The sequence below is a fragment of the Pocillopora verrucosa genome, chromosome 8, assembly GCF_036669915.1.
Source record: "Pocillopora verrucosa isolate sample1 chromosome 8, ASM3666991v2, whole genome shotgun sequence".
NCBI classification, from domain to species: domain Eukaryota; kingdom Metazoa; phylum Cnidaria; class Anthozoa; order Scleractinia; family Pocilloporidae; genus Pocillopora; species Pocillopora verrucosa.
In genome coordinates this window covers 13,967,256-13,979,063 of record NC_089319.1, presented here as the reverse complement: position 1 = coordinate 13,979,063, position 11,808 = coordinate 13,967,256, and the positions used below count along the sequence as shown (strand labels likewise).

Below are 11,808 nucleotides of genomic sequence, written 5' to 3'. Positions count from 1 at the left end.
TTCATTGCACGCACTTTTACTGGTAAATTTATTAATAATAATCTTTGGAAGTGTATCTGAGCTTTATGACGGGAGGAAATGAGCTGTTAAGATATCTTCTTTCTTAATTGGGACATTAATCACTCTGTCGATCACCATGATTTTATAGTTGATCAAGTAGTCTTCACTGGCTGGTATTCTATACGTTTCCAATCAGTCTTAACGATCATTCTGTGCATTGCTTTCTGGTGCGGCATCAACAATTTCTTGGTTTTTATTCCTTTTAATTTCAAATACAAACGTGAGCGACTGCCACGCGTATTTTTTCTTTGACAGTCAGTCAGTCTTAGTCTCGATCATTCTTAGCATAGCTTTTTGGTGCGACATCAACAAGTTCTTGGTTTTTATTCCTTTTATTTCCAAATGTAAAATCGAGCGACTGCCACCACGCGTATTTTTCGTTTGCCAGTCGGAGCTGGGAAAAAACATCAGCAAAGGCCTGTGCCTTTTTGAGTTCAGTAAACCATTATGTTATTCGGTCAATTTTACAGTCTCAAGGCTTTATTGCGTCTTTAGGAGGTGTCTGAATCTTCAGTTTAGTAGCCAAAGCCGTCCGCCATTATTATATAAACTCATTCCTCGCTCATATTGCTCAGACTATTTTTGCTTCTATGTTTCCATTTTATTCATATGCGACGGAAACGCTCACTAGCACTCTCAATAAGACAAACTCCCCTCCCTGCTTCTCCCCCTCCTTTTTTTTTAATCGTAAAAATGAAATCTCTATACCGACAATTTATATAAATGAATAAATCAAGAAGTTTCCAGACGGTCGAGCGGTAATTGTGGAGCACCGGTTACAACGGAAGTCATCAGCGTTGAGGGATCGAATCACGCTATAGAAGTGATTCTCAGGTAGCTTTGGGGATTAAGTGGGATTTAGAGTTTGCCAACAAAGAAATACTCCCCCACCGGCTTGGGATAAATCCTACCTGGAAAATTCTGGTCACGTGTTTAACTAACAATTTTTTAAAACTATCCTCTTCATCGTTTTCTTTTTTGATCTGTTATGCTTATGGGCCACTATGGTACGTTTCCTCTTAATTTTTTCAGTCGATGAGAATGGATGAGGGTTGAACACCGCAATTTTTTCAATACAACCTTCTTTTCATTTTTCCATCATCATTTGACCAACAACTTTTGTTGCTAATCCTCGGAGCTTTTTTCCAGGCCATTCGGTGATCACGACATTTTCAAAGACATCTTTTACAGAAACTATACAATGAAGATTGGATGAAATGGAAAAATCCAATTATTCGTGCATTTTCCTAACGCGAAAACATTTTTCAGTCACTCTTTTTAGTCACTTTTAGGGCAACTAGAAATAGCCTTTTCCAGGCTCTCAGTCAATACCATTGGAGACGGGGAAAGGACCACAGAAGCAAGCGACAAACAGCGGTTAAAGTTTTCAGGGAAACGACATTTTCCCCTCTGCCGTTTTTTGGGCGCCCGCTCTTTGCTCATTACAAATCACCGAGAGCCTGGTATAGATCAGACTAAAGACCCCGTACTGCCGAAGGTTTGGCCTCCCTTTTTACTGACTTACTTGACCTTACCTCCTCTGGTCAAAAGGCTCTACCAAAAGGTTGGAAATGGCCTCATACATAACATGCATTGCTTGTAATCAGCTGGCCTATTTCACCGCTTGATTGGCATTTCTCACTCAAAATGTTTAAATTAAAAATGCATGGACACGAAAATGTCAACTTGTTTTTATGACGCACAGAATAATTTAAAATAAGCTTTAATTTGGTTCGGTTTGCACTGTAGTTGCTTATAACAAGCCGGCTCATAAGTTTGTAGTATTTCTGAAATCATTCAAATCAGCCAGCCAACATGATTGTCTAAGGAAACATTTAAGGTAGTGAATTTGTTTCATAGACAGGTAATTCATGTCTAAACTGTTATACGGAATTTCTACTGAGTGATTAGGGATGGATATCGTTAACCACTAGACATATTTTTTTTTTGGTGGATAGTGCGGTATGTTTTCAAGTGATAACACTATCCGCTAGATAACGATTTCTCCATTGAATAACCTTATCTTTCGACTACTTGACCGAGGCCTTTACTTACTTTTCTTTCACAAGCAGAGAAAAGTTACCCGCTGAAATTCGTAAGGTGGGACGCGAGAGCTTAGTCAGTGATCCTGATCACCGGCTATAAAACTCAAATTAGCGCAATCAGATCCGACGAATTCCATGTGTCTATAGGAGAGAAAATAAAACAGAGGGTAACACTAGGTACTTCAATAAATCTGGAAATGATTAATTGTATTCCCCGGTTAATGCGAGGGTAAGAGATTTCACGCGAAGTAATACGTAGTAAGAAAATAACTAAAATAAAAGCTCAAGTGAAAGAAAGGTAAAGATATATAGAGTGTATTTTACTAAGTTTTACGTAAAAGTAGCTGTATCACGCAGCAGAAAATCCACTGATCACATCGTACTGCTTGTGCAATTCGTCTGCCAATATTATTTTTAAGAATAACGAGATATCTCGCTTCAACTTTCATTTACTGTAGCTTAAGAAAAAACTTCTAGGACCAGAAACTCACACGAAAGTAATTGGGAAACTGGTCCCCTTCTTGTTTTTGAATCTGCACGACATGCGTAATGGTCAAAGTTAAAAGTAAAGCTGGTTCTAAGTGAACACCCTGTTTTAGTATTTGCAATATTTCTTGCATTTGTTAAGCTAGTGCCTGGTTGAATGTGAAATATTAAATCTTTGGTCATTCCCTTGTTCAAACCATGCCCTCTGTTTACTTTATTCTACCTGTTTATTTAGATTTGGTGACACTATTTAGCGTCATGTGATTTTTTGTTTTCTCAGCTCCTCCTCAACGGAAGTCGAATCCTTTAAATCTACCTGCCTGGGTTTTACATAAATCATACAAAAATTGAATCCATGACAATCAACTTAGCCTCGAGGTATGTAAAGCTTTGCTGAGAACTTGTCGGGATGGTCCAACTTGGGAGCAATTAGCTCTCCGAGTTTACACACAATAGCAACTATCGCATTGGTATTTGCTTAAAAGTGTTGAGGCAAATCAAACTAAAAAAACATTGATAAAAAGCTGTTACCAAGTGAAACGTATGCAAATTCTGAGCTTGCATCTATATTGGATAGCGGCTGTTTTAAGATATATCATGTATTGTTTTTTTCTATTTTAAATTATATTCATTTAAATATTCGTTTAAATTACATTTTTCCATTAATTTTCAATACTCGCGTGTTATTATCAACTGGCTAGTCATGTCCTCTTCACAAATGCGATAAGTGAAAGATTCTTCTAAACCAAACTTTTAAGGTTTACGGATCCCTCTTAACTAAATTGTTCCACTTTACTAACCTCATCAAGAAAATAATTTTTTGGCCTATTCCTTTTTCCCACTCTTAAATAAGAGCTTAGACCACTTTTGAGGTTGGTTACTGAACATTATCGACTAAACAGGTAGGATACGAGTGACACAACATATCGATACTCTATTGTTAAATATGCTATAACGAACGAAAAAACCTTTTTTCCACAAATATGATTTTTCGGGGAAGGAAGGGTTGTCGCATCACTGCTCTGGTAAAATGTTTTGTCACATAGACGTGAACTCTGGTCTGTTTCAGGCGTCAGAAAAGGAAACTACGGAATGTCGCCATTGTACATCGGTTTTGCTATGACCTTCTCAGTCATGGTTATTGTAAATTTTATTGGGAACTCCCTAGTAATCTCTGTGGTTTTGCTGAACAAGTCCATGAAGACGCCGATCAATTATCTCCTAATGAATTTAGCCGTGGCTGATATGACTGTGGCGTTATTCTCCAGTGTGCAGTTGATCATTTCACCGGCCATATCACACCCAACTGGAGCCAAAGGGACACTGCTGTGTAAGTTCTTAACAGGAGGGAACCCCGCTTGGATAGGTGCAATAGCTTCCATATTCTCCTTAATAGCTCTTGCTTTTGAACGCTACTGCGCTGTCCTGCATCCTCGCAGTATACGACTTAAACTCACCAAGAGGAAAATCCTGCTTTTGATCATCTTGTGCTGGTTTTTCTCTGTTGTCTTTACCATTCCAGGCTTTTGGAGGATGGTCTTCTTTCCAGGTACAAACACTTGCGGTCACAAGTGGACGAAACAAGTGTACGCGGAGGTTTACACGATAGGTTGGACGATTCTTGCTGGTTTGATTCCAATCAGCGCTATGGCAGGGTTGTACTCAAGAGTGGTCTACCGTTTGTGGTTCACAAAAGATACAACTACAGAAGCATCCCAGAGGGCCTTACTTCGTTGTAGAAAGAGAGCTACAAAAATGGTTGTTGCAGTGACGTTCATATATGTTCTATGCTGGGTTCCTGAGCTTTCAATCTATTTTCTGGGATTTACTGGGCTTATGAAACTAACATATCTTCATCACGGTATTGCGTTGAGTTTGATCGTTTTCAATTCAAGTATCAATCCCGTGATATACAGCCTCCAGAGCAGCACTTTCAGACGCCATGTATCTGACCTTATTCGTTGCAAACAAACCAAAAGTCGCATTTTCCCAGGCGGCAACAGTACATCACAAACGCGCTAACTCAAATCGCTAACTGGGCGCTTACAATCTTTTACCGTGGGTACCTGAAACAAGAACAGAGGATTCAGTTTTTGTTACCGATAAACTACTTTTAAAATTTAACCCAATAAACCTTTTTGAGAGCTGTATATAAGAAATTATGAAGACAATGGGCACAACGAGTGTACGAGAAAATCGAAAATTGCTGAATCATCATGCTGCGTGGATTACAAGGTGGTGAAGAGTTATTACCCACTATTCCCATTTGCACTTTGTCTAGTATATACGTATCATTTACTGAAATATGGTAAAAAGTATGTATATAACTGGACCATGAATATCAGTGAACAAAAGAGTATTAAGTACATACATGACGTATAGCTATGAGACTCTTTTAGAATTTAAATTTGAATCATGTTCATGCTACTACAGGCAGTTCCTACAATTTTGAATTCTTTGTGGACCCGCAGCAGGTTATTGGCATAAAGCCGACTCTAAAGATCCTGGGCGTTACGCTGGACAATAAACTTTCCTTCAAAGATCACGTAACAATTACGCTAAAAAAGGCATATGCAAAAATCGCCGCTCTCCGCAGAATAAAGCGTCTTATACCTTCCTCTATTATGATCTCTTTGTACAAAACATATGTGTTACCTCATTTAGAATATTGTTTCCCTCTATTGTTGGGAATATCTACTCCCCTGAAAAATAAGCTGGAAAAATGTAAGTTTTACACGTTAAGAACTGTGCTGGTAGAGTTTCAGGGGAGGTTCAGGATTAAGATTAGGGGTAAGGGGCTAGGTGATATTTTTGCGTTTTTTTCGTCATGTATACATATATTTAACTTGTACATATATTTATGTACACATCTGTATTTTACCTGTCAAGCGTTTTCAACATGAGCCATTAGGCTTGGGGGATTGGGTAACCACCCCCTACGTTACCGACGTAAAATAAATTGTATTGTAGTGTATCGGTAGATGTACGATGGAATTCACCTACAACAGAACAAAAATTACCATACTAGCTCTGCCTCATTGCAAGTTCGCCACCTGGCTCCTTGGTGCGTTCATCCCCTGAGGGAAAGCAAGTTTAAACCAGTTTACTCCCAAATTTGACCACTCTTTCCTTAAGGCAGAACGTAATCTTCTTCAGTCGAAATCATGAAATGGTTCGACCAACATGCATTTTTTTATCTGAGTTTAAGGCTAGACTAGGAAAGTGCGCTAAGTCGCCATTAAACACTATGTCCAACAACACGCGTGCAAAGAATAGGAGACGGAAACTACTTCCTAAAATTTGTGGCGAAAAAGTTTGAACGCGACCCAGAAAAACTGTATCAACTGTATGAGGTTGAAACTTTAAACTTGCAGGGCCTCCTCTACCACAATTGTTAAAAAATGATCACTATCGATCTTTTTCAAACAATTTCAACCGTATAATTAGGAGAATAATGTCACAATCAAACGAGAAGCCTGAAAATATTGCACAAATATTTCGTTTCCAAAACTGATGAAACGACACTCGGCGCATAGTTGGAAGCCGAGAGTACCATATGTTCGCATTTCTTCAACTTAGTTACGAGGAAGACTTTCTTATAAGAATTGTCGAAACGCTAATCGCAGTCACCAAGCAAATAAGCTTTTAAACGTGATTTTTGGAGCACCTGCATTCTACATATTTGGACGTATACTCGAGACAATTCTGTTTTTGGAAAGGGTATTCCTTTCAAGTCAAGTTTTAAAAAAATCTCTTAACCACCCTAAGGTTAGGACAGATGAAAATTTTGTTACTAGCTAAGATATTAGCCACACAAGCTTGCCGGCAATGTAAAGCAATTTTATCACAGTGGGAATCTATCTTGCTCTGTTTTGCTCTTACTTAATTGAAAACCAGGAAATCGATCTTTTAAGATTACTTTCCCGATGGTGTGCTTATGAACATCGACCACGGCAAGAAAATTGGTCTTCTGTAATTATACATTGAAAAGAAATGGTCGAGCAGTAATAGTCAATTACGTTAAATGTAGATAACAATAAACCACTTTACTCGATGGCGTCAAAACTAAAAGGGATTCATATAAATATCACTGTGCGCTTTTTTAATTGCAAGTTCAATTATAAGGCGATATTTCCAAGTATCTTTAAATGCTGATATTTATATGATAAAGCTTGCTCTAGAAGAATTTTCTCGCAAAAAATTATGCTTTCTGATAGGAAAAAAGATTGAAATTATATAGCAGCCCAATATTCTTTATTGTTTAGTTTTCTCCCTTCTATCTTTTGGAAAATAGTTTGTTTACCCTTTTTAACACCACTGACATTGGAGGGCCGGCCATGCCGTGAAAGATTCATAGTAGCGGTGTCAAAGCATACGTGACACTAAGATCACTAGTAAGTCATAGAGTGCCTCACCAACCCATATTAAGTTTGTTTTCAGCTTCCTGCATAGACCCCTTTTTGTAAATTTTGTCGTTTCATAATTTTCATTACTTTTAATTGGAAGAATTTTGGTGCTGTAAACATATCACATGTATCCCGAGAGGTGTTGTAGCGCAGCTGACAGGTGCAGTGTTTTTGACGCGCCTGAGCTGTGATTTTCTCAGGCAAAGGTAGTTGGGAACACGACTTCTCCATCATATCCCTGCAGAAAAACGTAAGTATTAAAAATATCTATCGCCTTTGATAGACATACTCTCGTCGTATTAAAATTTTAGGATACTATTCTTAAATGGAAGTTCTCTAAATATAGTCTCAGCTGATCTCTACTGTAATATGAGTTTACTTTAAGGATATTCTGAAAAACTTACAAAATGTCTCAAGTGGTGACAGTTGTATATACTTTGTGGGAATTGCAGCAGAGCTTAACTTCACCACGACGGTTGCTCATCCCATTTATAGGTTTACGTGACTTTGACTTTTCCTTGACCGCCGGGTAAATAAAAATGACGGAGTAAAATAGGGGCAAGCAATTGCATCGAACTTTGCTATTTTTGGCCCGACCAAGTACTCGTCGTTTGGCCGGGCCGATATCATGGTTTAAATTCAATTGTCATCGTTCAATGACGTTTTTGGAAACAGGTTAAATAATGTACAGAGTTCATGTTTGTGAGTTCAATTTTTGCTTTACAGTCGATGGAGGTAATGAGACTGATACCCATTTCTAAACTAAGCTCATATTGTACATATTGCACAAATTGCTAGGTTCTTTGGAAATTGTAGGACATCAAATTAATGTCACTCGGTGGCTTTTTGTTTTTAGAAACTCAAAACTTAATCGTAAAATGGTAAATCAACCTAAAGAAGAGGATGGTTACCAAATTCCAAGGATGTAATCTCGTAACCACAGAAACAACCTTCTGGTCACCAAAGTAAACCGCAAAGCAAGCTTCCAGTGTAAAACAATTTCTTAAGTCTTTCACGGTCAGTAAATAAGACGTCAGGAAAAACTTATTCCTTCCAGAGCACGTCGATACGTTTGATTGGTCAAATGAATAGAAATTTTACCCTCCCTACGCCCAGTTCTTGGCGAATATTTTAGAGGTTAACGACCTAAATTGCTAAGATATTTTGTTCTCTTTAAGAGAAGTAATTCGTGTTGTAACTGACAGTATCATCGACCAAACGAAAAAAATGAAATGCAAAACTTTCCCAGAGGTATTATAGCCCATGATCACCTTACATGCCTGAACTGCTCGACGATTCCGATAATAAATTCAGAAGCTGTAGGTCAAACACATTTTAAAAAACAAGAGAGCTTCGAAATCTAGAACTTAGATTAGAGGTAAGAGGAGGGGTGAAATGGTCTCTAAAATTCGAGCTGCAAAAATCACATCGTGATGGGATGAGTGAAACCAGCTTTTTTTGCTAAAGCTTTGATGATATGGTAGAACGAGCAGAAAGACTGTTAAAGGTTTAAAAGCTAGTTCGGCCAAATATAAACATATATGATTAAGGGGTTAGTTGTGCTTCCAAACTTATTTGCGTTTCTTTGAAAATGGTATGCGTAAAATTCCCTATCAACTCTCGACAAGTTCATCACTTCTCAAACACATAACAATTACGAGTTGTTATAAACTGTTACTGCAAGACGATTGTTGATATATTGATTGTAATTCAGTAATAAAAGATAGGGGTCATTAGACTTATTTCTGACGTACAGGCACGTAAAGTTAAAATTAAGGGTGTTCAGTGAGAGACACGGTAGCCCTTACTATTGTTGCGCTGAATTCCGGGTCGGAAAGTCCGCGTTGGAAAGCTTGACCAGGTCATTGTGTTGTATTCCTGGAGTTACTTTTATCCTCACAGGAGCTTTTCTCTCCTCAGTAGTATGAATTGGTACCGACAACTTGTTAGGGGAACCAGGGTAAATGCTGGGGGTAATCTGCGATAGACTAGCACCCCGATTCAGTGGGAGAGCAAAAGCTATAGTCGCCGGCCTAATGATACGGAAACCGAAACATGTTCCGGCTGTGTGAGCCACTTAGTTCCATTGCCGACTTCACTTCACCTTCTAAAAGTGTGTAAGGAAATGATCAACACATTGTCAAAAATGATTGGCTACTTTTTCAAGAGAACATACGGAGTAGTATCGATCCATCAACGAAATGGTATACAGGCATCACGAAAGCTAAAATGCTTAGGGCCACTGTAACGAATGTCTTTGTCCTTCATCATTAAATGATTTATTCCACACTGTGCAATTAAGTAATGTTCCCCTGTTTTCCAGGAACTCCAAAGATGGGGGACGCTCTTTTCTTTGGACTAACGCTTACTTACTCAATTCTGATTGCTATCAATCTTATCGGTAACGCTATGGTCATTCTCGTTGTTCTCCTGAACAAGTCCATGCAAAGGCCAATCAACTACTTGCTTGTAAACTTGGCTGCTTCGGATATGACTGTGGCGATTTTTGCCAGCATCCAATTTCTCATGGAGCCAACACTTGCTGATGCTGAGCCATTGACAGCAATATTTCTTTGCAAGTTTTTAACAGGTGGAACCCTGGGTTGGGTTGGTGCAGTATGTTCTATCTTCAATTTAGTTGGCCTCGCCATTGAGCGCTACTACGCTGTCATTGTCTCTCACCGTCATCGAGGCAAGCTTACAAGTGGCAGGTTAAGGGTGTTCATTTTTGTCAGTTGGACGCTAGCTCTCATTTGGGCTGGTCCTGGTTTCTTCATAACTACTTATATAAAAGAATCCCAAATGTGTGGACATCAGTGGCCAAAAGAGATTTACGCTAAGATGTACACAGTCGGATGGTCGTTTGTAGCCGGTATAATACCTATAGGAATAATGGGATCATTATATTATAAAATAATATACCGTCTTTGGTTCACTAAAGAAAAGGCCACGGAAGCTACTCAGAAGGCAATGCTGCGGTATAGAAAACGAGTTACAAAAATGGTTATAGCCGTAACAATCATTTATGTACTCTTCTGGGGACCTGAACTTATCATTTACTTTCTTGGATTTCTTGGTGTATTTACATTACAGGCCATTCATCATGGAGTTGCCTTCGCTCTTATTGTGTTTAACTCTTGTGTTAACCCTATTGTCTATAGTTTTCAAAGCAGTCAGTTCAGAACACATCTCTTGTCTTTGATTCGCTTTAGAAGACGTGATAATCGAGTGGTACATCCAATCAATAGATCCCACGGCTTTGCACTTAACTAATCTTACCTACATTCTTAATTCTAAAAGTTTATATTTAAAACATCGTTACTGTCACAATCATTTTAAAAAACACAGGAACTTAAAGGGGCACTGCGTTTGGCACGCTACCCTTGCTGATGGATGCACAGAACAAGGTTCCTGAAGGGCGAGAGATTAAATCCCATCGCAATACTTGAGTAGGTGGAGCCCACGACAGGTAACTCTAACTGTTAGTTAATTCGAACTCAAATCTATGTTACCACAGCATAATTTGCTGTCATTTTCTTGTAGCTAACTCGACAACCCCGCAGTCTTTCTCGTTTTCCACTGCAGTTCGAGTTAACGGTCCAGGGTCTCACTGCATTATAAACTAAGCTAATTTACCCAACTAGTTGGTGGAACTGCGTAACGGCGAACTAATAATGGACAGATAATGACCATGGCCAAACGAAAAAATAATCTTTGTTAAGCCCCTGACATTTCATCGTCAGAACGTTTACAAAGAAGGATGCTGAAAGTTTCGCGTTCTTGGTGTGGTAGAGCTTTGTAGTCAAGCGAGCTTATCTCTTCTTTTGTAAAAATATTAGAACGTTTGTTTATCTCGGTTTAAATTTCAAACGAAGAACAAGAATCACGTGTGATATATCCTCGTGCGCGATCCATGTCTATAAAAGCGAAATGCAATAACAAACGTTGGCAAAGTATGTAAATTAAATTTGCCATCAATAAACGATAGAGCTAATGAATGGGAGAGAAATAAGAGTAGAAGAGATGATCAAGCTTAAAGTGTATAAGTGTGGATAGTATAAAAGTTAAGTTAACTTAAAGGCTTCGCGTATGGCAAAGGCCATTCCTCACTGTGGGGTGGTGGGGGGGGGGGAGGAAAGGGGTGGAGAGAGATAGAGCTAGATAGTGCCTTTCATATATTCGTTTTTAGACAACGGGCCAATATTCTCGTCATATTTCACCATGACGTATGTCCTATAAGGGAGAAAAAGGAAACAAAAAGAGGCAAGATAGTAAGAAAAATAGACTCTGTTTCTGTTGGGCTCTGTTCCTTGTGACCTCTGTTCTCCCCATATCGGGAATAAGCATTTGAATGCACAAACTTAGGTGAAATCAACAAGCTGTGTGTGTGATAAGGCGACATACAAGACTATCCGAGAGGAGCCTTGTACAGAGTTCAGTTCCTATCAGCCCAATTAGCAGTTAATTCTACCTGATCATTTTAAAATTACACATAAATTTGCGCGAACTGTTCACCCAAAACTAACTATTTGTGCTTTGTTCTTCGTGTCTCTGACAATGCTGACATAGTTTACGATATGAAAATATTTTTGGACATGTTAATTCAAAACTCAAATTTCCTTTAGGTTCGAGTAAGAATTCTCATTACTTCTCTTTAAAATATGTGTTTAAACAATAGGTAATAGTAAATTCTGTTAGTAAAAGTTTCCCCAGTCGTGACATGTTTTGAAACGAAAGTACTGAAAGACAGCTTCCTTCCTGGGTACATCATTGTGCTAGGCGGATAGTTCTATTAATTGCTGAACCCCTGC

General features: G+C 38.6%; 1 protein-coding gene across 1 annotated transcript; it reads left to right on the top strand.

The window, feature by feature from the left end:
- The first annotated feature begins 1,812 nt into the window (after positions 1-1,812).
- Positions 1,813-10,270, top strand: LOC131798644 (uncharacterized). Its single transcript, XM_059116347.2, has 4 exons — positions 1,813-1,900; positions 2,872-2,969; positions 3,661-4,608; positions 9,321-10,270. Exons 3-4 carry the CDS (start codon positions 3,684-3,686, stop codon positions 10,268-10,270), a joined length of 1,875 nt encoding a protein of 624 aa, XP_058972330.2. The 5' UTR covers positions 1,813-1,900; positions 2,872-2,969; positions 3,661-3,683.
- Positions 10,271-11,808: the final 1,538 nt, after the last annotated feature.